We start from the raw sequence: 27727 nt of genomic DNA, 5'->3' as shown, positions 1-27727 counted from the left end.
ACTGTAATGATTGAAAAAAAAATGTTTGGTTAAAAACCTGTTACATCCACTTCTGAATCCTTACTTCTTGACCATGCCTCAGACAGGCTGATACATTGCACTCATGATATGCATGGTGCTGATCTGCGATCTGATAGGTTTTTTTAAATGTTTAATTCTTGATAACCTTCTAAGAAAATGAGTCTGCTTTTATGGACGGAACAGTCACATTTTGTGAGGGGTCAAGACTAGTGGGCTACCAGTGAGTTAGAAACACAAGGTCAAGGACACTGAGACTGCTCCTCGTGCAAGGTCACGGTGACCTAGGTTTGGGGGCACTGACATTCACTAAGCGCTTTACCGGTACAGTGAAACGACCACGGACCTTCTCCCCCCCACCCTCTTTTTAACTCTCCAAACAGTTGAAAAAAGAATATCAAGAGAGATGGAGTCTTGAAATGGAGGTACATTTTCACCCCCCCTAAAGAAAAAGTATTTTTTAAAATAAAAATAAATTTGTTTTAAAAACGACAACAACATGACGTGTGTTTTTCAGATCTGTAAGGTGTGGTATAATTATTTACTTGAAGAGCAAACACCTTTTTTAATTCTCTCATTTATCCTTTTTTCTGTCTTGTAAATTGTGGCATGTTTTGTTTTATACTATTGACATACATGTATTATCCGCCTATGTGTTGTCTGGGGCTAATATCATGTGGCACTTCGCGCGGATTTGGGTGAGCGCGCGCGAGCTACTTTTTTTTCTCCTGTGGTATATTATATACTAGATGATTACCCGCTTCGCCGGGTAACGGCTTCGCCGGGAAGAAGTAGAGCCGAATACCAGACTGCACGAAGGAAAGGAGATAAACGCGCAAAACACTGGAGACCTTCTAAAAATAGTAACGTGCAGTGACCTTCTAAAAATAGTAACGTAGTAACGGGAATATGGATTGACGCCACACGGAGGAAGGGAGATAATCGCGGCTGAAAACACTGGAGAAGATAAGGAAGAGTTACTGGTAGTGGATCCCGACAAAAAAACACAAAATCGGTTCAGCGCGCACAGCAATTTCTATCCACACCGATTCCACAAACTGCTCAAGGTGTGTTAATCGTGTATAACTAACTGATTCGCTTATGTACAATAGCAAACCAGTTTCTTTACTTTGCTGTGGGTCTCGTCGTAATACATTGTAACCAGGAATAGCAATATCAGAATCTGAAATCTGGTGAGATAATCTGGATTCTGAAAACCCAAAAACGTGAAAGCTTGAACCAGAATTTAAAAGCATAGTAGATATGTCAGTCATTTTGTTAATTGCATGGTTTATATTCAGGTGTCCTACGCGAAAACCCTCTTTAGTGGGCCATGCATTTCGACAGCTGCTCATCGTGAAACTATAAGTATAACAGCGTTCTAACTCCTGAGCGTTAAAATAAATCGATATATCTACTGAAATATCTTGGTACAAAATAAACAAACTAAAAGTAAATAGCAAACGAGAAAAAAAGCAATTAAGAAACACAACAATATGTTATCAAAAAGGAATAGACACTGTAATATGAACAAGTCGCGTAAGGCGAAAATACAACATTTAGTCAAGTAGCTGTCGAACTCACAGAATGAAACGGAACGCAATGCAACGCAGCAAGACCGTATACTCGTAGCATCGTCAGTCCACCGCTCACGGCATAGGCAGTGAAATTGACAAGAAGAGCGGGGTAGTAGTTGCGCTGGGAAGGATAGCACGCTTTTCTGTACCTATCTTCGTTTTAACTTTCTGAGCGTGTTTTTAATCCAAACATTTCATATCTATATGTTTTTGGAATCAGGAACCGACAAGGAATAAGATGAAAGTGTTTTTAAATTGATTTCGAAAATTTAATTTTGATAATAATTTTTATATATTTAATTTTCAGAGCTTGTTTTCAATCCGAATATAACATATTTATATGTTTTTGGAATCAGCAAATGATGGAGAATAAGATAAACGTAAATTTGGATCGTTTTATAAAAAACATATTTTTTTTACAATTTTCAGATTGTTAATGACCAAAGTCATCAATTAATTTTTAAGCCACCACGCTGAAATGCAATACCGAAGACCGGGCTTCGTCGAACATTACCTGACCAAAATTTTAACCAATTTGGTTGAAAAATGAGGGCGTGACAGTGCCGCCTCAACTTTCACGAAAAGCCGGATATGACGTCATCAAAGACATTTATCCAAAAAATGAAAAAAACGTATGGGGATATCATACCCAGGAACTCTCATGTCAAATTTCATAAAGATCGGTCCAGTAGTTTGGTCTGAATCGCTCTACACGCACGCACGCACACACACACACACACACACACACACATACACCACGACCCTCGTCTCGATTCCCCCCTCTATGTTAAAACATTTAGTCATAACTTGACTAAATGTAAAAAGGAGACAATAAACGACTTTGAACGAAGAAGTAAGTTACTTACTAAGTAAATAAAATTATAAGTAAGTAAAAAGTGATACTATAATAGCGATCGCATACAACAACAATCAATAAGCAAAGGGCGACGTCTCCGAGACTGTCCAAAAGTGGTGATAAAGTTCATATTCGTACTTTCAGTTGAAGATTGTTGTCAAACAATCGGTGAGACACACGCACACTTGAACGTGGATGATCGCAAATAACGACACAGTTGTGACTAGATCAGTAGACACAAGCACACAGTTATTATCAACCTGACTTCTAAAAGTATAAGAAGAAAGGTTTCACACGTTGGAGTGACTGTAAATTCACAGTCTTCGGGTCACTTTTGATTAAACACAGTCAAGGGTCGCACTAAAACACTGTAGTTTTAAAAACTACGCACACAATATCGAAAATGTGACCGTTTAGCATCTGGCCCTTTTGATAGGACAAGATGCACACTACACACTGCAGAGAGGGCACACACTTACTTGGTTATTAAGGAATCTCTCCGATAGTCAATGGCCACGAGCATTTGAAATTCGCACATTTATACGAATACTGGTATTGGTATACTTGTTATGAGTCTTTCTGTTTCACACACACACACACACACACACACACACACACATACACACTCGTATGCACGCACACATAAACACACATCATACAGAGTGGTATTCGCACACGCATAGTTACGCTCTCGCACACGCACACACACACACACACACACACACACACACACACACACACACACACACACACACAATTCATTGTTTTCATTCGGAGCATACTCTCTTTCGAAGTCACACAGACCAGGGACCTATCTATATATATATATATATATATATACGACAAGTGTTTGTCTGTCTGTCTGTCTGTCTGTTCGCGATACACGGCCAAAGTTCTCGGTGGATCTTTTTCAAATTTGGACACCGTATTCAGCTACACCCCGGACACAACCTCATCGATGAGATATTTCAACACGTGCTCTCAGCGCGCAGCGCTGTGCGCGCTGAACCGATTTTGTTTTTTGTTTCTTTGTTGTTGTCGGGATCCACTACCAGTAACTCTTCCTTATCTTCTCCAGTGTTTTCAGCCGCGATTATCTCCCTTCCTCCGTGTGGCGTCAATCCATATTCCCGTTACTATTTTTAGAAGGTCACTGCACGTTACTATTTTTAGAAGGTCTCCAGTGTTTTGCGCGTTTATCTCCTTTCCTTCGTGCGCCGGCGAAGCCGGCGTCCCAGGCGCAGCCTGGTATTCGGCTCTACTTCTTCCCGGCGAAGCGGGTAATCATCTAGTATTCTAATATAGGTCTATGCACAGACTGATGAATGATCACCTAAACAAGTGTAGAGAGAGAGAGAGAGAGAGAGAGAGAGAGAGAGAGAGAGAGAGAGAGAGAGAGAGAGAGAGAGAGAGAGAGACTGAGAGAGAGAGACTTTTAGAGAGAGAGAGAGAGAGAGAGAGAGAGAGAGAGAGAGAGAGAGAGAGAGACATATCATATTTAAAAACCATGTCCAAAAAAGGCATTTAGACCCAACGGACAATAAGCCAGTTTAGAGAGAGAGAGAGAGAGAGAGAGAGAGAGAGAGAGAGAGAGAAAGGGGGGGGAACCAAGAAAAGACAATCCGGACAATAAAGCGGAAATAGCAAAGAAAGAGAGTCGTTTCCCCTGTTTGTCACCACCCATCTGCAGGCAAGAAAAAAGAGCTGTGCAGTATCCTACTTTGGTCCATGTCTACAAAGACAGCATCCCCAGACTGCAGGTAAGAACAGTTCTTATGTAAGCCTTCTGCAACAAAATAGTCGTACTTCTATGACATAAAACCGGTAGATGTGTGTGTACAAGTTTAGAGAGATAGGGAGAGAGAGAGAGAGAGAGAGAGAGAGAGAGACAGAGAGAGGTATTCGCAGTAATGAGTATGATTTGGGGATATTTTTTGCGTTTTAAACTGATCTGAGTGCTACATTGTAGTGTTTGTTTTACTCTCTCCATAACCTAACTGGTTCTGCGTACAGCTGGCCCATCATATATTTTGGCTAAAGCAGATGACAGAATGAATGCCATTATGTTCATTATCATTAGAAACCGTAGATTTATAAAGCTCTTCAGAGTTAAAGGACCATAACAGGCATTTTTTAAGGTCAGCTAAAGCAGTTGGGGTTGATTTAATGATATAGGTAAGCATCTAAAGATGCAAAAACCGAACAGTAAATCACAGGTTTTGTGTTGCATCAGTCTAATTTTACACAAAAAGCGGCCAAATTCATCTGCTACGCGAGACTTTAAAATCCCCGCTGCGGCAAGCCGTTGGCTGTGATGTCACATGCAGACATCGGAAGCGAAAGTAGTGACGCTCGGTCTGCGTCTTTGCTGCAGCCGTGGATGCGCGCGTACTCCCGACATCATGCCGAGAGAGTGTGCTGCTGCCGTATGTTCGGAGTTGCAAAAAAAAGGACTCGGGCTTGAGTTTTCATTTGTTTCCATTAAGGATCAAGCAGGAATGGGCTGTGAAAATGGGCGGGGATGTAGCTCAGTCGGTAGCGCGCTGGATTTGTATCCAGTTGGCCGCTGTCAGCGTGAGTTCGTCCCCACGTTCGGCGAGAGATTTATTTCTCAGAGTCAACTTTGTGTGCAGACTCTCCTCGGTGTCCGAACACCCCCGTGTGTACACGCAAGCACAAGACCAAGTGCGCACGAAAAAGATCCTGTAATCCATGTCAGAGTTCGGTGGGTTATAGAAACACGAAAATACCCAGCATGCTTCCTCCGAAAACGGCGTATGGCTGCCTAAATGGCGGGGTAAAAAACGGTCATACACGTAAAATTCCACTTGTGCAAAAAACACGAGTGTACGGGGGAGTTTCAGCCCACGAACGCAGAAGAAGAAGGCTGTGAAAATGAATCGGCTGGACCCAAAAACAAAGAAACAACAACAATAACAACAACACCATTGTTGAGAAACCAGTAAAACTACATCAACAATAACAACAACACCATTGTTGAGAAACCAGTAAAACTACATCAACAATAACAACAACTACAACAACAACAACAACAACAACAACCTCAACAACTACAACAGCATTGTTGAGAAACCAGCGAAACTGTATCAACAATAACAAAAACAACAACAACCACAACACAGTACAACATTGGGCAACAACTACAACAACAACAACGACGACAACAACACTGACAACAAATCAAAAACCAAGAACAACAATGTCAACAACACCACCAACAACAGCTTTACATTGATAAAAAGTAGGTGGAACACGATTGATTTGACATGTAACAACCTTGATTTCATCTACGACGACGACAACAACAACATCAACTCAAATTCGAGAACATATATGTCTTCAACAACATAACCAACAACAAATCCGATAGAACTTCAACTACAATCTCAACAGTGATCATGGGCTGCCTAATCTATTTGCTGAGTCTGGCAGACATTTGACTTCCACCCTTGAGAGAGAATGGTTTTTCCTCGTAAACTTTGTGCCTCAAACCTGACTAAGAGGATACAACTCTACATTAATCCCTGATTATCAACCAAGATAGATGGGACACTTCCGTCTCTAGCAACAGACACTGATACGGTACAGCTATTTGCTCGCCGGCTCCTAAGCCACTCCCCCAGCCTGTATGTCTACACACTGACACCAATTAAACCTCCAACTGAGCTGTTAACCCGTGATTTGTAAAAATGTAAAAAATATTTTACAAATTACGTCAAACCTAAAACCGCGATTTGTAAAAATGTAAAAAAAAAAAAAATCATTTCTCTATTCAGCCTATTATCCGGTCTGGAAGACCAGACTCCAGAACATGTCGACTCCAGAACATGTCTTAATGACATGCCCCCAACTCAAACCAATCAGAGACAAAATGTGGCCAGCATCAGTCCCTCTCCGCACCAAACTCTATGGGAGCAGACAAGACCTGGAAGCCACGACGTCATTCGTCTCGCAGACTAAACTGATGGTGTGACGGCGAACGCAAGAAGAAGAAGAAGAAGCCTATTATCCCATCGCTGGGAAATTCAGATCGCTTCCTCCCAGTGGAAAGCTAGCAGCAACAGAGTCGCGCTACCCCAAAGTCAAGGAATCCATTAGATTTGTTTTTCTTTCTTTTTTCATTTCTTTATTGTCCTATATCGCTGGCGAATATGGCGAGTTAGTTGAAAGTCGGCCATGTGAACAGCTCTTTAATCAAAAACAAAGTTCTATATTGCGTCTGCTTTTTGTTGTCCTTTGTGTTCTTTTCCTGATGAAGCTTCCAGAAGCGAAAATTCGTAATCGTCTTGTGTCGTCTTTGTATTGGTGAGTACAGTAATCCTTTGTTTTTTAACTTTGTTCATCTTACCACAGTCACTTCGTTGTTTAGATTTCTATATTATTTCAAACCATAAATTGTTTGATGAAAAAAGCTCACCATTTACTCCTCAGAAATGCCGCACAGCGTGGAGAAAGAGTTCACCTTCACCTTCAGCAGCAAAGAAGGAAAGTCCAAGCTGACCGTGCCAGTGACCATTCCCCTCGTGTCCTCATGCACAGAGCTTGTGGGACGGCTGCAGAAAATGCACAACCTGCCCTGCAATGTCATCGATGGTGAGTGGTACTGGCGGTGTCTAGTCTGCTGGATAAGTTTTGCCACAAACACAACAAATCTTGTATAGACTAGTCAGGAGGCGAGCTGACTTTGAGAGATGTGCATCCATTGAAGCATAACAAAACCTATTTTGCATCAATGGTACCAAAAAATGCCTTTTCGTGATGTGTTCACCCAAAAAAAACACATTGGTGTGTGTGCGTGCAGAGTTAGAAAAGAAGCTGGGGGAGTTTACAGCGAGGGAGACGGGCCGAATGCACGACCAGAACGGGGAGGAGAACTTGCAGCTGCTGAGACAGGGCAAGGTGAACAGCAACACCCTCGTGGACCGCTGGACCAAGGCTTACTGCAAGGTACACTGCATGCTTACAAATTGTTATCTGATAACCAAAGGGAAGTAAGCGCTCTAAAAAGCAAACTACATGTGTTAGGCCAAAAAAAAATAGGTCTGTTTACGGTAACATAGGCCAAAAAAATAGGGTCAATAGGTCGGGATTTTTTAAAAAATTTTTTTTTTTCTTCCCAAAAACCATATTTTTACGTTATTTTGCAAAAATTATTTATTTAATTTTTTTTTTTCCCCAAATGCCAAAAAAAAGTCTAGGGTCGCGCGAAAAAAATAGGCTTGGTCGGGTTACCGTAAACAAACTATTTTTTTTTGTTGGCCTTATAGAGTAAGTGACAGTTATTTGGAACCACTCCAAATTGTTCGTTTTTATTTAAAGAGTTCAAAGGCACAGTCCTTCCCATGTAGACCATTCAGGTGACTATCTCAGATCTGTCAAGGCTCCTATATGGGGTAAGACATCCCTACACTTGGACACAGACTACAATCATTTGCCTACATAGCTGCTTTTTGCTCAGTTTGAGAGAAAAAATATTTGATGAGTTGATTTCTTTGCCGATAATAGTGCAATCTGTAATATTACTTTATGAAAATATTTTTCACAGTGACCAAAAAGACACCCAGGATGTTTATTTTTAGTATTTGTCCCTTACACAAGTCAGGCCAGATCTGAGATGGAGAGGTGCATTGTTTATACGGGAAGGCCCACAGGAGCTTGTATCCAATCGCCGGTCGATCATTATTTACTCCTTATTCCATTTATTTACTCCTTATTCCATACAGTCTCCTTACTACTACTATTTACTAAATAGTAGTAGTAAGGGTAAGCATGCAGCAGTAAATAATAAGCATGCAGGAGTAAATAATTATCGACCGGTGGTTGGATACAAGCTCCTGTGGGAAGGCCTTTATGATACACTAGATGAATACCCGCTTCGCCGGGAAGAAGTAGAGCCGAATGAATACCCACTTCGCCGGGTGTACGCCGGCTTTGCCGGGTGTACGCCAGCTTCGCCGGGTGTACGTCGGCTTCGCCAGCGCATTGTACGCGATTGACGCCACACGAAGGAAGGGAGATAAACGCGCAAAACACTGGTTGAGCGCTGCGCGCTGAGAGCACGTGTTGAAAATTTTCATCGAGCAGATTGTGTCCGGGTCTACCTGAATATGCCCACCAAATTTGAAGCAGATCCATCGAGAACTTTGGCCGTGCATCGCGAAGTGACACAGACAGACAGACAGATAGACACACACACACAAGCCGTATATATCAATCAATCAATCAATGACGCTTATATCGCGCATATTCCGTGGGTACAGTTCTAGGCGCTCTGCAGTGATGCCGTGTGAGATGAAATTTTATACGGCCAGTAGATTGCAGCCATTTCGGCGCATATTTACCTTTCACGGCCTATTATTCCAAGTCACACGGGTATAGGTAGACAATTATTAACTGTGCCTAAGCAATTTTGCCAGGAAAGACCCTTTTGTCAATCGTGGGATCTTTAACGTGCACACCCAATGTAGTGTACACGGGGGGAGGGTTCGGACACTGAAGAGAGTCTGCACACAAAGTTGACTCTGAAATAAATTTCCGCCGAACCTGGGATCGAACTCACGCTGACAGCGCGCTACCAACTGAGCTATATCCCCGCCCAGCGTACACCCGGCGAAGTGGGTATTCATTCGGCTCTACTTCTTCCCGGCGAAGCGGGTATTCATCTAGTGTATCATAAAGGCCTTCCCACAGGAGCTTGTATCCAACCACCGGTCGATAATTATTTACTCCTGCATGCTTATTATTTACTGCTGCATGCTTACCCTTACTACTACTATTTAGTAAATAGTAGTAGTAAGGAGACTGTATGGAATAAGGAGTAATAGATATATAGATATAGATGTACAGGTATGAATTACCATGGAGAGTGTTTTTGTCGGGACCGGTAGTGACAACAGTGGTTGGACCCTGCTGGTCACACACACAGGCAAGTGTGCATGTCAAGGTAGCTGTACAGATATGCATGCACAGACATGCACACTTATAGTTATACACACAGACATGCACACTTATAGTTATACACACAGACATGCACACTTATAGTTATACACACAGACATGCACACTTATAGTTATACACACAGACATGCACACTTATAGTTATACACACAGACATGCACACTTATAGTTATACACACAGAGATGCACACTTATAGTTATACACACAGGCATGCACACTTATAGTTATACACACAGACATGCACACTTATAGTTATACACACAGAGATGCACACTTATAGTTATACACACAGAGATGCACACTTATAGTTATACACACAGACATGCACACTTATAGTTATACACACAGAGATGCACACTTATAGTTATACACACAGAGATGCACACTTATAGTTATACACACAGACATGCACACTTATAGTTATACACACAGATATGCACACTTATAGTTATACACACAGACATGCACACTTATAGTTATACACACAGACATGCACACTTATAGTTATACACACATACATGCACACTTATAGTTATACACACAGACATGCACACTTATAGTTATACACACAGACATGCACACTTATAGTGATACACACAGACATGCACACTTATAGTTATACACACACTTGCACACACAGATGCATGTCGTTGTGGCATGGATTTTAATTTGTCAAATATACCCCTGTAATCTAGGCAACTCCTGGTCAAAACTGTGATTTGGAAAGTCTTGTTTGTGTTTGCAACTTGAACTTTGCGCAGCATTGTACAATTGTTGAATTTAGTGGATATGTTAGTTAGCACGGAATTGTTTCAATTGTTATTGCTTGTCATTAACTGATGCATTAGTTTTAACTAGCCAAAATAAAATGTCTTGCTGACACAAACATGGAACCGTTGAGGAGACAACAAAACCTCATGTGCTAGTTCAACATAACTGTTACCAAGTCATGTCTCGTTTTCAGAATGGTTCTGTACTTTTCTTACTTTGAGCACTTTGACATACTGGCTTCTTTATTTCCGATCAGCAAATAGAAAGGCCGTCGCGATATAACCTTCGTGGTTGAAAACGACGTTAAACACCAAATAAAGAAAGCAAATAGAAAGTAATTACTCCGTGTTATTAATTTATCTTTATTTTTTTTTTACTTCACAGGAGGTGAAGGAATACGCCACAATACAAGAGGAAGACCCCATGCGCACGTTTGCCAATGTGTACCACACACTGATACACTCCCCTGCACTGGAGACCCTGCTCAACCTGGAGCACACGTACGCTCTGGCCATGGAGAACATCATACGGCAGAGAGACAAGGACCTCAAACATCTGGAGGGCAAGTAAGTGCTGCACGATAAGACATAAGATTTTATTACAACCACGTGTAGTACACCGGAATATTGCTTGGCTTGAGTACATTCAATACATAATATATTCCAACACAACAACCAAACAGAGTGCTCACCGAACTGCGTACACACACTCACTCACTCGTACCCACACGCACGCATTTGACAATTTGTGTTTTCCTTATGAAAGCAGAACAATGGTGACTGCGTGTGATGGTTAAGGAAGACCCTAGGGTCGAAACGTTGCATACTGTGATTTGTATTGTCTTTGTTACGGTATTTTTTTGTCTTTTTTACATTTAGTCAAGTTTTGACTAAATGTTTTAACATCGAGGGGGAATCGAAACGAGGGTCGTGGTGTATGTGTGTGCGTGTGTGCGTGCGTGTGTGCGTGCGTGCGTGTAGAGCGATTCAGACCAAACTACTGGACCGATCTTTATGAAATTTGACATGAGAGTTCCTGGGTATGATATCCCCGAACGTTTTTTTCCTTTTTTTGATAAATGTCTTTGATGACGTCATATCCGGCTTTTCGTGAAAGTTGAGGCGGCACTGTCACGCTCTCATTTTTCAACCAAATTGGTTGAAATTTTGGTCAAGTAGTCTTCGACGAAGCCCGGACTTCGGTATTGCATTTCAGCTTGGTGGCTTAAAAATTAATTAATGACTTTGGTCATTAAAAATCTGAAAATTGTAAAAAAAATTATTTTTTTCTAAAACGATCCAAATTTACGTTCATCTTATTCTCCATCATTTGCTGATTCCAAAAACATATACATATGTTATATTTGGATTAAAAACAAGCTCTGAAAATTAAATATATAAAAATTATTATCAATTTTTTTTTTTCGAAATCAATTTAAAAACACTTTTATCTTATTCCTTGTCGGTTCCTGATTCCAAAAACATATAGATATGATATGTTTGGATTCAAAACACGCTCAGAAAGTTAAAACGAAGAGAGGTACAGAAAAGCGTGCTATCCTTCTCAGCGCAACTACTACCCCGCTCTTCTTGTCAATTTCACTGCCTTCGCCATGAGCGGTGGACTGACGATGCTACGGTCTTGCTGAAACATTGCATTGCGTTCAGTTTCATTCTGTGAGTTCGACAGCTACTTGACTAAATGTTGTATTTTCGCCTTACGCGACTTGTTTGTTACCTCATGATACAATTTCATGTTACACAAGGGGGGTCTGGTGGCTCACTTGGTAGATCACTGCACTTGTCAGGTTGGAATCCAGGCCTGAATGGGCACATGTCAGCTTCATTCCATGACTTAAAGATGATATCCATGTCCCATCCCTGTGTGTCGCTGCCGTGGCACGTAAAAGACCTTGGTCATTCAGCCAGATGTGCAGGTGGCTGATTACATCAAAACATGCACTTACTTCACCTGCGTAGCATGACTCTTGTTGCTGCTAGCTTTCCACTGGGAAGAAGTGACCCAACTTTTCCAGCAATAAAGCATAAATAAATAAATGAATAAAATGAAAAAAGTAAAAACATAAACTGATAAAATTGGCTAGTTTCTGATGAATTTGATGAATATGAAAATTTGCATCCTGTAAAGAAAAGGCAGTATTCTTGGAAATGTTCTTGCCTTTGACTATGATTTTGTCACATTTTTCCCCCAAAACATCAAGTAAGCTCTTTTCTTCCTTTTTGTCTTTAGAGTTTTTCCACCAATGATTTTGACCTATGATTGTTCAGTAAAACTGAAGAATGTTCACAGTAATACCTAACTGTGCATACTTTTATTTTTGTTTCCAGGCATCAGTCGGAGATGGAGGTAGCTTTGCAACATGTGGGGGAATCCTACAGAGATGATGATATCAACTCACTAGCTCAGCGACATTTTGACAACATGCAGGTAATGTTTTTCTGCTTGGCATTAAGGGAAAATGCAGTGAAACTGAAAATGTTAGGCAATCTGAGAGGAAAGTTTTGAAAACAAAGTTCTGGATGAATTTTGTTGATAGATACATTGTATTTCTTATAATATATTTCTTATTTTGTTTTTTAGTACATTGTATGATAAGGTGCTAAGAACTTCAATAGGATTTGCACCATACAAATGACATTATTAGTGTTATTAGTATTTTGGTCAAAAATACAAATAACCTTTATTTCTCTATCCATTTTTAGTTAGAATTCCTTTCATTTTTATGACTGAAAGCAAACAAACGTACACACATCTTATAGTGTTGAGCAGCCGCCTAAATAGGAGTTTTAGTCTGCCTCTGGCGTCACATGGCTCAAAGAAGGGAAATCCAATGCTCAATGGATACACTGTTGTATGTTTCAGTTGGGCGAAGGAAAGTGGGCAGGGGAGCTATCCCAGCTGAGAGAGGAGCAGAAGCGAGAGTACCATGACTGGGTTCATCGAGTTTTTGAAGACACACAGGCGGCCAATACTCCTTCCTATGTGTAAGTGTTGTCGGTCCCTCTTTCCTTCTTACAGTGGAACGTTTAAGACCTCCAAAAATCTGAAATAATCGGATCTTGAAAAAGAGGGAGTCTTAAATTGGAAGTAAATTTACAGATGTTATGAGCACCAAAAAAACACCAAAAAACAAGAATCCATCCCCCGAAATCGGCGTTTGCTGCCTGAATGGCGGGGTCAAAACGGTCATACATGTAAAAACCCACTCATGCAAAAACATGAGTGAACGTGGGAGTTTTCAGTCCATGAACGAAGAAGAAGAAAGAAGAACAAAACAATCCGAAAAAGCAAGGTCTTACACAGGAGGATGTCTTTCATTAGGGGTCTTAAAAAGTGACTTCCACTGTATTGTCTTGGCTTCCACTGTGTTGTCTTGGCTTCCACTGTATTGTCTTGGCTTCCACTGTATTGTCTTGGCTTCCACTGTATTGTCTTGGCTTCCACTGTATTGTCTTGGCTTCCACTGTATTAAATTACATATTATTACCCAACTCACATATAGCAATTAACTCTAGTTCAGTGCTGGTAACGCTGTACGCGTTCCCCTTGGTAACAAGGGAGACCACCCTAAAAAAGAGTGATCCATCCCATAATATCAGACCGATGTCAGGTCCAACATCCGTATGCGTGCGCATACGCCGCCATTTGTATCATTCTCTCTCAGCGGTTCAACTGGGTAGGACGCTCCTGATGTACGCTCCTGCTGTCTTCAGCTTTTCGCCAGAGTCTTTTGCTTTGGCTTCTCCCCTTGGTCGCCGCCTTTACTTTACACCTGTACCTATGCTGTGTGGTGAGATCTTTCCGTTTTGTTGTAACTTTAGCGACGTTTTCGTCGCTCGTGTGTACTTGTGAAATTTTTCTGAAATTGTTTTCTGTGAAATTTTTCGTGAGTTGTTTGCTATGGCGGAGGCTTCGCTTGTTGATAGCGCTAGACGGAAGCCTAGTTCGAGGCAGGTAGCTGACGTTACGCCTCTGAAAAGAAGCTCAAGGAGAGATAAGGGCGCAGGGAAGTCCGCGTCTGTGTCATCTGAGTCAACTTCTGTTAAGTCTCCCGTGGTAGCAGACGTACGAACAATCTTCCGGTCAGACTTGTTTACTTTCTGACAAGAGTAGTCGTTCTGGTGTAGCTTCTTCTGCTTCTGTTTCGCCTGGCTGCCCTGGGTTAGCGCCAGCCGACGTTGCTTCTTTTTTGTTGACGCTGAGCTCTCAGGTTTTCGTCATTAGCGTCTGGATTATCTTCCACTCGGGAGGAATTGTGTGCGCTTCCGTCGGGTGCTTCTGATGTTTTTTCCTTAGCCAAGATCCGGCTGTCGCCTGCAGTTCCGGCTTCGACTTCCGCTAAGCCTTCGGCGACTGTGACTCGGGCGGATGTCCATGCTTCGCAGGATGGGGGTACCGACTTGGTGTCTCTCCCGTATGTGACACCAGTACAAGGTATGTCTACACCGCTTGCCGGTGTGCGAGCTCAGGGGGCTCTCTCTGGCGATGGATGTCGTGAGAGTTCTTATGAGCAGCGAAAGGACGAACGCCTCCGTACGTCTCTTTATGAGAATATCGGGGACCGTTTTAGTCCTCTTCCGCCCGGGGGGCAGGAAGTGGTCGGTTCTGCCGACGATAAACTGTCTGATGTTCTGCCTTCTGGCTCTGAGCTTGATCTCGAGTCGTAGGTTAGGGCGGACGACGGGGATGCCTCAGTGGTAGAGGATTCCCAGCCTTGAGAGACGGACCGCGGGTGTCCGTCTGTAGGTCAACCTCCTGCGTCTGGTTTCCAGCAGGGCGGTGTGACTGAATAGGCCGCGGTGGCCTACCTGACTCGATGGCGAGCAGGAAGGCTAACGACACCCAGCTTTCTTGCCGTTTTAGTTGTCCAGCGCAGTGACGTGGGCTAACGGAAATGGCATTTAAGTTATTGGTGACTCTGGGGCTGACCATGGGTGTCATTCTAGGGTCACCTACCTGACTACGATGGCGAGCAGGAAGGTTAACGAGGGTGCGTCCATGGGATGGACGACACCCAGCTTAGCTTGTCGTTCAAGTTGTCCAGCGCAGTGACGTGGTCGGCGGTAAACGGCATTTAAGTTTTGACCGGAAGGGGTGGTTGAGAGCAGAACGTAACTGACTCCACCTCTTTCCGGTTCCGACTTCTGGAAGTTCGGAGGAACAGGATGTTCTCTTCAGCTTTCGGGGATCGTTGTCCATTGCCCTGGAGTTGGCATATGGCCACGTGTAGCCGGGTTCTCCGGTGAAAGTGGTGTATGTTCGAGCGAGGAATGTAGCACGCTTTTTCGTGTCTGGGCAACGTAAGCTTCCGCCCTGGGGGCAGGAAGTTGTTGGGCTGGGTGATTCTTGGATTGGCCATGCGAGTCTCTCTGGGGGTCACCTTCCTAACTTTGATACCGAGTAGGAAGGTGATGTTTGGAGAGGTGTCCACGGTGGTGGACGTCACCCAGCTTAACTTGCCGTTCAAGGTGTCCAGCGCAGTGATGTGCGCAGTGATAAACGGCATTTAGGACTTGACAGGAAGGAGTGGCTGAGGAATTTTTTTGCCTCGTCCACCCCTGCCTTTGTTCGACGACTTCCGGAGTTCGGAGGAACAGTAAGTTCACTTCCGCGGCCGGGAATCGTCGTTCATTGCCCCGAAGATGGCATATGTCTTGTAGTTTTGACTTCCGCTTCCTCCCGGGGGGCAGGAAGCGAGCAGTAAGGCTGGTTCCTTGTTGGATAATTTGAGTCAAACAGGAAGGCAGCTTCCGGATTGCACGGTTGTGCTTGACGGCTGTTCAGATGTAGGTGCTTCCGCATTAACGATTAGCACTGTATTCAGGTTCCATTTCAAGTTAGCAAGGGCAGTGGCGCTCGCAGCTGTAATGGGTCGAGGTTCTATGGAATCTTCCGGTGTGTTTCTATACAACCGGTTGGTTCTCATGTTTACTAATCCACGGCCGGTTTCGCTTCCGCTTTTGCGGCTGCATCTTCCGGTTACAGGATGGGACAGCCTTCTACTGTTAACACTGCGTTGGTAGTCGGCGCTTTTTAGCTTTTGGCTTCCGGTTCCGTTTCTGCGGTTCCTTTGCTGTTATACCGTCTGTATCCACTTCCCCTTCCAGTCTTCCAGCTGGCATGGGACAGGTGGATGGAGATCTGGTCATGGAGTTCTGGCGTTTGAAATTCTTTGTTTTTTCAAAACTTTTCCGATGTTGGCAGGTTTCGCCTTATCGGGATGGGTGACTGGGTCTCATCTTTTCGATGATCATTATAATGCTCTTGAACAGGAGGGAGGCTCTTACTTCACTTGTGTCGCTGTTCGCGGCAGTTCGTAGTTGTTTGAGCTTTCCGAGGAGAATCTTTGAGTGTCAAGCCCTTAGATCCTCCGTCGGGATCCTTTGTGCTTGTGGAAGTTTTCACAAGCGAGTCTTCTTTGTCACCACTTGGCTCTTCCTTGGTGGACAACGCTTGACTTTATACCTGCAGCGAGGGTGCTTTGGCTTGTGTTGCACGCTCAAGTAGCGTGTCACTCACGGAGCTCTTTCTGTAGGCTTCGGTTTTCTCCAAGCCTAAGAACTTAGGTTCTCTTTTTGCGTTCTACGGAACCGCCCTCGGGTTTGGCAAACATCCATCGGGTTTTTGATAGCAAGGAGAAACTGTCTGTAAGATCAAGATCTCCTAGCTCGGGTAGATTGTCTCATCTTTTCTTTTTGATGGGCTCTTTTGTACTTGTTTTTATTTTCTCTCGCCTGGGCGGTTACGTTCTGAACGGCTATCTTTGTGGTCCTACAGGATGCAGATACAAAGGATGTTGCTTTGCCGTCTTTTACCTAGGAGTAAGCCTCTGCCTTTAAAGTTTTGTTCTTTTGGCGTGACTTTAATCTCTTTCTCGTTTGAAAGTTATCTCTTTGAATCCGCTGCTATGCACGCGGGGTTTTTCCTTCTAAGAGAAGCTCATGGTAAAAGGGAAAGCGTTAGGCAGGCCTTGGCGGTTTTTTTTGTTTCCAAACGAAAAGCTTCAGGCTGGCTGTTGTCTTTTTTAGCTTTGGCTTGACACCCTCGCTTTCACAGGGCTCTTTTATAGAGCTGTTCGGCGACCCTTTCGGTCTCACAGACGGGTCTTTGCAGTCTTGGTGTCCAGACCTCTTAAGGCTGGCAAGAAGGCTTTGTTTGCTTTCTCACATTCGTATTGCACGGATGTCTACTGTAGGGGTATCCTTGAGATACTCAGGGGCTTCCGCCTCAACTCTGGATTTGGTTCAGAGTCTTTATAGAGGTTTTTTTGTGTTTTGTTCACTTGCCACTTGGCTGGCGTGGTTCAAAGTGCTTATTTTCTTACGGAAAGAACACCTCGTCGTTCCGTTTTTTGCAGGTGGCTATCCATCTTCCTTTTTGGGTTTCCCTTTTGTCTTCCATGTCTTATTCTAAGACTTTATGAGATTTCTGTCACATTGGTACAGCTCGGTGCAGCTTTGCTTTAACCCTTTTTAACGGCTAGCCTTACTGTTTAACACGGGAAACGGCCAAGCTTACTCTAGTAGCTGCTGCGAGAAGTGGGAGTAAGCGTGCTTTCTGGCTATTTTGGATAAAGACAGCCCTTTTAAGAAAGATCGATCTATGACTTGTGGGTTTCTTTTAAGTTTTCCGGCAGTTAAGCGGAAAATGGGGAAACAAGCTTTGATTACGCTTTCATTTCATGAGGTAAGAGTTTGGCTTCTTTAGAGTTACGTTTAGCCAATTAAACTTTTCGGTTTTCGAAGATTTTTCTGACTCGCACGGAGCTTGTTAGTTCTTTGTATCTAAAGGTCGCTTGCCTTATCTTTCTTCTCTGTCGTGATTTAACATCGGCATTTAAGCGATAAATGGGGTCAACCAGCTTCCATTTGCTTTTCAATTTTTGAAGCAAGAAGTTGGCTTCTTTTGAGTCACGTTTAGCCAGTTTAACTTTTTGAGTTTCAAAGATTTTTCTGACTTTCACGGATCTTGTTAGATCATTGAATCAAAGGGCATTTGCTTTTTCTTCTTCTCCGTCGTGATTTAACCTTGAACGGTTGAAAACGACGTTAAACACTGATTTTAGGAGGGAAGTAGGTCTATCTACTCTGGTAGAGGTATGACGTTTGGTAGTCAACCTTACCTAGATGGACTGCTACACTGGTTTCTTGCTCCTGGGGAGCTTGATGTGGTTGTCTGTCCCGTGAGGACGCTCAGAAGGTACCTGTCACGGACTTGGCATTGGTCAGAAAGTCGGAAGGTTTTATGATATCACTTAACACAGCGGGTGTAAGGATATTGCGAAAGGGACTTTAACCATGTGAGTCTCCATGTTGATCACACGGGGGTTTACCTGTTGACAAACACAGTCTGGAGACATTAGGGCAGTTTTGCCTTTCACTATAGCTAGAACGTATGAGGCAAGGGCATGGGTCTCCTCTTTGGCAGTCCTCCGGTCGGGCCTTGTTTTGGGCTGAAGTTCTGGAGTCGGCTTACTGGCGGTCTGAGGAGGTTTTTATTAACTTCTACCTCAGAGACGTCTTGATACAGGACGGCAGTTCCGCGTTACCTGTTATGGTAGTAGCAGGACAGGTTCTAATATCATAATTTCGCTATGTACCCACCACCTATAGTAGCAATCTGCTATATGTGAGTTGGGTAATAATATGTAATTTAATCCAAAATTTTAATAATAAATTTTCATTTAATTAATATACTTACCCAACTCACATCGTTTAAACCCTCCCGCCTCCCCGCTGTGGTGGTATTGGGTTCTAAAAAAGTAGTGAGTTGGGCTTCGTTCGAATGATACAAATGGCGGCGTATGCGCACGCATACGGATGTTGGACCTGACATCGGTCTGATATTATGGGATGGATCACTCTTTTTTAGGGTGGTCTCCCTTGTTACCAAGGGGAACGCGTACAGCGTTACCAGCACTGAACTAGAGTTAATTGCTATATGTGAGTTGGGTAAGTATATTAATTAAATGAAAATTTATTATTAAAATTTTGGATTGTCTTGGCTTCCACTGTACTATTGTCTTGGCTTCCACTGTACTATTGTCTTGGCTTCCACTGTATTGTCTTGGCTTCCACTGTATTGTCTTGGCTTCCACTGTATTGTCTTGGCTTCCACTGTGTTGTCTTGGCTTCCACTGTCACTGTATTGTCTTGGCTTCCACTGTATTGTCTTGGCTTCCACTGTATTGTCTTGGCTTCCACTGTATTGTCTTGGCTTCCACTGTATTGTCTTGGCTTCCACTGTATTGTCTTGGCTTCCACTGTATTGTCTTGGCTTCCACTGTATTGTCTTGGCTTCCACTGTATTGTCTTGGCTTCCACTGTGTTGTCTTGGCTTCCACTGTATTGTCTTGGCTTCCACTGTATTGTCTTGGCTTCCACTGTATGGTCTTGGCTTCCACTGTATGGTCTTGGCTTCCACTGTATTGTCTTGGCTTCCACTGTATTGTCTTGGCTTCCACTGTATTGTCTTGGCTTCCACTGTATTGTCTTGGCTTCCACTGTATTGTCTTGGCTTCCACTGTATTGTCTTGGCTTCCACTGTGTTGTCTTGGCTTCCACTGTATTGTCTTGGCTTCCACTGTATTGTCTTGGCTTCCACTGTATTGTCTTTTTTTACCTAATCTGAAATCCAGGTACAGTGGTACCTCCCATGAAAAGACACTCTTAGGACCAGCTCAAAATGTCCCTTTATTGCAAGTCATGTACTTTTTTGTGGTTAATGATAATAGATGCAAGGACAACAGAAAGTGACCTTTTTATGGAGGTGTCCTGTCATCAGAGAGGGCTCATATCGCAGGTAATATTGCAGAAAGAAACGTTAGATTTCTGCAGATGAAGTTCACCTGTTTTGCTTTTGTTCGTGTGTTTTTTGCAAGTTATTTTTATTGAACCATGTTTTGGCTTCCTCTAGTCTTTGATGTTATTAAGATTACTCTTTCCTGATAAATCTTCACCAAAGGCTGGTTGATTTTGTGCGTGTGAAAAATAACATTAAAAAATGCTCCTTTTTTATGTAAGTGTTGAAGGAATGCTGCAGAAAGTCTTGTTTCTGGTTTTAAATATGACAGCAGTCATAGTTTTGTTGGAGTTGATGTCATTTCTACTTTCCCCTCCCAGACAAAGACTGCGCACGGTGTCAGCAACATTGCCAGCAGCCGAAGACGAAGAGAGACAAGTTCAAAATCGTTTGGAGGAGAGCTTCACGATACATTTAGGTGAGAGAGGGAGAAGGAGAGGGAGAGGGAGAGGGAGAGAGAGAGAGAGAGAGAGAGAGAGAGGAAGAGAGAGAGACAGACAGACAGACACTGAGACAGACAGACACACAGAGACACACAGACAGACACACAAACAGACATACAGACAGACACACAGACAGACACACAAACAGACAGACACACACACACAGGGATGAAGGTATGGAGTGAAAAAAAGAAAGAAAGAGGGAGAGAGAATCTCTCTGTGTGTTCGAAGAAACCAATACATTTCAATTTGCATTTTGTTTGTTCCATTTACAGGTGCACAGATGAAAACCACACACAATCTGAGGCTGCTCTGTACACATGTTTTGGATTTGTGTCGGCACAAACCTCACACAGTTGGGTACGCTGTTTTCTTTTGTTCTTTTTGTGGTTTCTCAGCTGTTTCTTTGGTACTGACTCCTCCTTGAGTGTTCTGGGGACCCCCGCTTAAATTTGCAGAATTTGAGAGGGTCTAAAGGGTCAAAAATCCGAAAAGTCCTGATGTACATTGTGGTCGAGCATTAGTGTACTGTGAAGTCTCTTTTTCGTCCATTGCTTCGCTGGATCACCGCTGAGGATGCCTGGCATGGTTTTGCCCGGGCAACCAGTGCGTTTTAGTACATAACCTTTACCAGACACAGCTATTTTTCCATCACTTTCAACCTCCTTTCAGATTTCCTTCGTGCGTGAAATTGATATTGGTGCTTGCATGAGACGTATACAGTCTGAAAACCGTACCTAAGGTACGCATTAGCTGACCATTGCAGTCTGAAAATAGTATCTTCGGTACGCACAATAAGGGAAATTTAGTGTGTCCCTGGACCCGCTCTTTTAAAGTTTAATGCGTCCCGGGACCCCCTCCACAAATTTGCAGTGCGTGTTTTCGGCTTCTAGTGGGTATAGGATGCAGGGACGCGCACTTTGGGGAGCCCTGATCCTCGTTTCAGTTTATTATTTTGTGGCTACTGTGGACATCCAACCACATCGATGGTTTAAATGTATTCTTGGACAAAACAATATTGTTATCTTAATTTGAATTTAATTTGCATCTGCATGATTCCAGCGGAATAGTGGTTCCCCAACCGCAGCGACTCCAGACAGCCATGTCACTGTACTCCAACTCCTTGTGTGGACTCATCCTCTTGGTAGACAATAGACTCAATTCTTACACAGGCATCAAAAGAGGTAAGGGAAAGAATGACGTCCATTGCATACAGTGGAACCCCCCTCTTTGAGACCCCTCTTTTTGAGACCCCCCTCTTTGAGACCCCCCCGCTTTGAGACCCCCCTCTTTGAGACCCCCTTTTTGAGACCCCCCTCTTTGAGACCCCCCTCTTTGAGACCCCCCTCTTTGAGACCCCCCTTTTTGAGACCCCCCTCTTTGAGACCCCCCTCTTTGAGACCCCCTCTTTGAGACCCCCCTCTTTGAGACCCCCCCTTTTTGAGACCCCCTTTTTGAGACCCCCCTCTTTGAGACCCCCCTTTTTGAGACCCCCCTCTTTGAGACCCCCCTCTTTGAGACCCCCTTTTTGAGACCTCCCTCTTTGAGACATCCTCCCTTGTAAGACCCTGCTCCTAGCACATAACCACGTCGTGTCCCAAAAATGACGCTAGTTCTGGGGACAGAAATATTAAGTTAGCATAGCAAGACCCTGTTTTTCTAGACCCTCTATTCAGACCCTCTGTACAGTTACTCTCATTTGAAGACTCCGTCATTTTTAAGACCTGATTTTGTCAGATTTGTGGAGGACTTAAAAGGGGGTTCCACTGTTTTTGTTTTCATTTCAGTCGTAAAATTAGGGAGATGGGGCCGGGGGTGAAAAGTCAGGGTTTAACCTGGAAGAAAAAGACAATGGGACATTTGTCCCCCTCAACCAAATTCTGATGGGACATTGCTTTTTTACGTGGGTCTATGTTTCGATCGATATCGCTTGTGTTGACAGTTTCCACAGAGGTAAACGCGCAAGCACAGATCGGTCCCGCACAGTTAGTAGGATTGGTTGAATACTAATGAATTAAATTTTAAAACCAATCACAGCGTGTTTCACAAACTCGTAAGTTTGGCGCCCGTTTTTGCTTAGGTCTTTCCGAACACTGTACTCCCGTGAAAAGTGTGCACGGGGGTGGCGCAGTGGTACATAATCTCAGTGCTCCCTGTGACGCACTGAAGGGAATTCCAATGGGACATTTTGAAATGTTATGCGCCAATGGCGCAAGGCGCACTAGTAAATGAAACCCTGAAAGTGTTGACTGGTTACTTTCATGCCAGGTGTGAATTAAGCTGTTGATCATCATAGAGTGTCCACAAGGAATCTGATGTCATCTGTGGGCATGCAATACCACGTATTGGACTACTGAATGCTTTAGCAGATAAAAGGTTCTGCATACTATCTGATGCTACGTTGTGGCTTGTTTGCCAGATAGAGTAAAAAAGTGAAGGGTAGTTAAATTTTCTGAATAGCGTAGCAACTTTTTGTATTTTGAGGATGAAAGTGGCTTGTTCATTTCAATGCTTGTTATTCTCTCAGGTGCCAGGAGAAAAGGTTCCGTACAACTCTCGCTTACTCTATTACACATGTCATATGCATTAAGAGCAATTACTTCCCTTTGGTTATTTGATATCTTAACATCGCTCTGCCTCATTCTGTTTGACATTCTGTTCTTGTATTAGTGAAGCATAAAGTCTTAGTACAGACTTTTCAACTGTGTGTGAGCAATTGACAGACTCACTGATGTTGGCATTTCCATGGTAATTGTTTGTGAAATATTATTACAGACTTTGCTGGTTTGTGCGAGCAATCAACAGACTTTCACTGCCCTTCTTCTCCTTCGTTCATGGGCTGAAACTCCCACGTTCACTCATGTACTTGTACGAGTGGGCTATTACATGTATGACCGTTTTTACCTCGCCATTCAGGCAGTCATTCACCGTTTTCGGGGGATCTTTCACTGCCCTGATGTTGTCGTTCGCATGGTAATTGTTTCTGAAATTTTATTACAGATTTTGCAGGTGTGTGCGAGCAATCAACAGACTTTCACTTCCCTGACGTTGGGCGGCAGCTGCTGGCAGTGGAGCAGGCGTTTGCGGCGGCCAATGCGGTGAGACAGGCCAGACAACTCCAGAACGTTCAGGAAGGTGACAGTGTTAGTGTTCACAGCAACGGCAGCGGCAGCAGTGGTGGCTCTGATAACCAGGTCAGTGTTGGTATGAAGTGTAGGAAATTTGAGAGTGAGATCTTGCGACTCCCAAATGCACTTGTTATTGTTTTTGATGTGTGCATGAGTGGGCTTTTATAGCCAGTTTGATTTTTATGTAGTAGTACTGCTGCATGATGTTGGCAACTGCAGAATAAATACATACTGTGGCATTACCTTAGGTGCTGGGTTTTATTTTATGGTTTTTATTTCTTTATTTATTAGGTTCTCTGTCATACTTTTGATTTTGCTGAAAAGTTAAGCAGTAACATCTGAGAGAAATAATGACAGTGTATCACATATTTTCTGTCCATAATGTCTGTAAATTTACTCCCATTGTTAGACTTCCTCCCTTTTCAGACCTGTATTTTAGTTTTATTTTATTTTTTAAGGTCGTAAAAGGGGGATTCGTTTATATAAGTTCTTGTGCATGAACTCTTCCGCACGCAGCATGTATTGTGGCGTTTTCTCATCAGTTTCGTCATATGCTTTCAGGACAGATCCTTAGGAGCCAAGCTTCATACGGGGGATTTTTACCTGACCAAACACTCCAACCTATCAGAGGTTCACGCGGTCTTTCACCTGGTGGTGGATGAGAGCGTACGCACAGGGGACATAACTTCTAGACATCCAGCCATACTCAGCATCCGCAACATCATCCGTCTCTGTTTCCGCTACGATATCCAGACTCTGACCATTCCATTGTTGTTAACACATGAGATGACTGAGGTATGTTATGTGTTGGGTATGACCTTCTGGGATCTTGTTTAAAGGCAGTTTGTGTAGTATGCTGAGTAACCATTCTTGAATATGTATATGTCATAGCACAAAGGGGAATGATATTGTAGCCTTGATCTTTAGATTAGATTTAAAAGTCCAGCATTTGTGAAAGGAATGCTTAATTTGTCACCACATTCTGAGCCACATTGGTAAAATGTGCAAAAATAGTGGGAGGAAAAATGCGCACAAGTTCTTAAATATGGATACCGAGCATAGGAATCGGTCGCGGAAGGTCTTGCTTATTTCAAGATACAAAAACTCAATTCAAAGGAGAACGGCAGGCTACCATTCTACTATAATATGTTCAACAAAAATCTCCAAGAAGATGCGTTCACCTTGGAAATTTGCAAAGGACATAAACGAAATTTTTAGGAATGAGTCTGTTTCAATAGACACCGTGCATTTCATGAGATACTAGCTATGCAGACATAAGAAAACACATATGGGGGGGGGGGGGGGGGGGGGGGGGTAACCCAGTTGGTAGAGCACTGGACTTGTGATCCTAGGGTCACGGGTTCAAATCCAGGCCGGGACGGACACGGGTCAACTTGATTTGCAGACTCAGAGATGGTATCCATGTCCCACCCCAGTGGCACGTGAAAGACCTTGGTCATTCTGCCATAAGTGCAGGTGGCTGATTACACCTAAACATGCATACGTGTACCTGTGTAGCGTCACTCTTGCTGCTGCTAGCTTTCCACTGTGACGAAGCGACCCTTGTTGCTGCTAGCTTTCCTCTGTGACGAAGCGACCCTTGTTGCTGCTAGCTTTCCTCTGTGACGAAGCGACCCTTGTTGCTGCTAGCTTTCCACTGTGACGAAGCGACCCTTGTTGCTGCTAGCTTTCCACTGTGACGAAGCGACCCTTGTTGCTGCTAGCTTTCCACTGTGACGAAGCGACCCTTGTTGCTGCTAGCTTTCCACTGTGACGAAGCGACCCTTGTTGCTGCTAGCTTTCCACTGTGACGAAGCGACCCGAATTTCACAGCATTGGGATAATAATGTAAATGAAATGAAAATGATGTGTTACAGGAGATGACCATTCCCTGGTGCCTGAAGAGAGCGGAACTGTTGTTCAAATGTGTGAAGGGATTCATGATAGAGATGGCCACCTACAGCAGTCAGGTCTCTCGCACCATCCAGTTCCTTGTACCCAGGGTATGTGCCTATCAGCCTTCATGGTTTTACATGTAGTCAAGTTTTGACTAAATGTTTTAACATAGAGGGGGAATCGAGACGAGGGTCGTGGTGTATGTGTGTGTGTGTGTGTGTGTGTCTGTGTGTGTGTGTAGAGCGATTCAGACTAAACTACTGGACCGATCTTTATGAAATTTGACATGAGAGTTCCTGGGAATGATATCCCCGGACGTTTTTTTTCTTTTTTTCGATAAATGTCTTTGATGACGTCATATCCGGCTTTTTGTAAAAGTTGAGGCAACACTGTCACACCCTCATTTTTCAATCAAATTGATTGAAATTTTGGCCAAGCAATCTTCGACGAAGGCCGGACTTCGGTATTGCATTTCAGTTTGGTGGCTGAAAAATTAATTAATGACTTTGGTCATTAAAAATCTGAAAATTGTAAAAATAAATTTTTTTATAAAACGATCCAAATTTACGTTCATCTTATTCTTCATCATTTTCTGATTCCAAAAACATATAAATATGTTATATTTGGATTAAAAACAAGCTCTGAAAATTAAAAATATAAAAATTATGATTAAAATTAAATTTCCGAAATCGTTTCAAAAACTATTTCATCTTATTCTTTGTCTGTTCCTGATTCCAAAAACATATAGATATGATATGTTTGGATTAAAAACATGCTCAGAAAGTTAAAACGAAGAGAGGTACAGTAAAGCGTGCTATGAAGCACAGCGCAACTGCTGCCGCGCCAAACAGGCTCGTCACTTTCACTGCCTTTTGCACTAGCGGCGGACTACGTTCAGTTTCATTCTGTGAGTTCCACAGCTTGACTAAATGTAGTAATTTCGCCTTACGCGACTTGTTTTTTAATAACAATGATAATTGAAATAATGGCAGAATATATAGTGTTGACCTGAGAGATTTGTCCTCTCCACGCTTTTAAATAGTAACTATGAATAAAAATACACTATTTCAACATTAATAATGATAATATGAATTCTACTATAATAATAAAAGAACAATTATCTTACAACAATACATCTACTTTGTGACACCACCATCCAGGTTCATACATGCACTATAAGATATACAAATAAAAAATCATAACATTTTTCAGATGCAGTAGTACATCTGATATAAGACCTGTGCTATAAATAGTTCTTACAGCTACAAGTCAGGTTGAGGCCAAAAAAAAAAAAAAAGGTCTGTTTACGGTAACATAGGCCAAAAAAATAGGATCGGTAGGTCGGGATTTTTTTTTTTTCCCCAAAAACCATATTTTTACGTTATTTTGCAAAAAAAAACAAGATTTTTTTTTTTTTTTCCCAAATGCCAAAAAAAAGTCTAGGGTCGCGCGAAAAAATAGGGTCGGTCGGGTTACCGTAAACAGACTATTTTTTTTGGGGGGGCCTAAACTGTCCACAAACTTCGTTAGCTTACAACCGTGCGACAAGTCAAATCCGCGCTGTACTTAACGTTGCGGGGTTTTTTTTGCACACTGAACCAATTTGATTGACTTGTGATGTGAGAGAGTTGGCTCTGGACGCTTCCCTATATTTGTAATTATGCTAAGAGAGACAAAATATTAATTGTGAACAACAAAAATGGAAAGGGGAGTCTTATTCACATTGTGTTCATGAGTGAAAAGTTACAGGAGGGCAAGTGTATTATTCCTATTATTCTGTTCTTTCTGGACTGCTTCAGGAGTATGTGATAAACAAATGGCAGTATTTGAGGATGAAAGTCGTTTGTACATTTCAATGCTTGTTATTCTCTCAGGAGCCAGGAGACTGGTTCCGCATAACTCTCACTTACTCTAATGCATTTATAGCGCTTACTTCCCTTTGTTTTTCGATATTTAAATAGTGCTCTGCCTCATTATTTTGGTTACGATTCTTGCTACATGAGTAAACAAGAAGGGCAAAGCCCATACGACTCACATGCTTGACCTTGATCTTTACATAGCAATGACATCATACACTAAGAACTGCTTTACACATTTTTCCTACCAAAATACATGTGACCTTGACCCAAGGTCAAGGTCATGCAACACAAAGCTGTTAATTCAAGACATAGGAAGTACAATGGTGCTTATTGGCTCTTTCTATCATGAGATATGGTCACTTTTAGTGGTTCACTACCT

General features: G+C 42.8%; 1 protein-coding gene across 1 annotated transcript in view; it reads left to right on the top strand.

Moving 5' to 3' along the window:
* Positions 1-4125: 4125 nt before the first annotated feature.
* Positions 4126-27727, top strand: part of LOC138960264 (FERRY endosomal RAB5 effector complex subunit 3-like) — a 28112-nt gene continuing 4510 nt past the window's right edge. The window contains exons 1-12 of the mRNA XM_070332082.1: positions 4126-4211; positions 6904-7065; positions 7274-7419; positions 10585-10766; positions 12549-12648; positions 13084-13205; positions 20343-20440; positions 20741-20825; positions 21528-21649; positions 23466-23659; positions 24155-24388; positions 25471-25596. Of these exons, the coding sequence (XP_070188183.1) occupies positions 6906-7065; positions 7274-7419; positions 10585-10766; positions 12549-12648; positions 13084-13205; positions 20343-20440; positions 20741-20825; positions 21528-21649; positions 23466-23659; positions 24155-24388; positions 25471-25596 (1569 nt within the window). The 5' untranslated portion in view covers positions 4126-4211; positions 6904-6905. The remainder of the gene's footprint in view (positions 4212-6903; positions 7066-7273; positions 7420-10584; positions 10767-12548; positions 12649-13083; positions 13206-20342; positions 20441-20740; positions 20826-21527; positions 21650-23465; positions 23660-24154; positions 24389-25470; positions 25597-27727) is intronic.

The sequence above is a fragment of the Littorina saxatilis genome, linkage group LG2 (assembly GCF_037325665.1).
Source record: "Littorina saxatilis isolate snail1 linkage group LG2, US_GU_Lsax_2.0, whole genome shotgun sequence".
In the NCBI taxonomy this organism is placed as follows: Eukaryota; Metazoa; Mollusca; class Gastropoda; order Littorinimorpha; family Littorinidae; genus Littorina; species Littorina saxatilis.
This window is presented reverse-complemented; position numbering and strand designations above follow the sequence as displayed.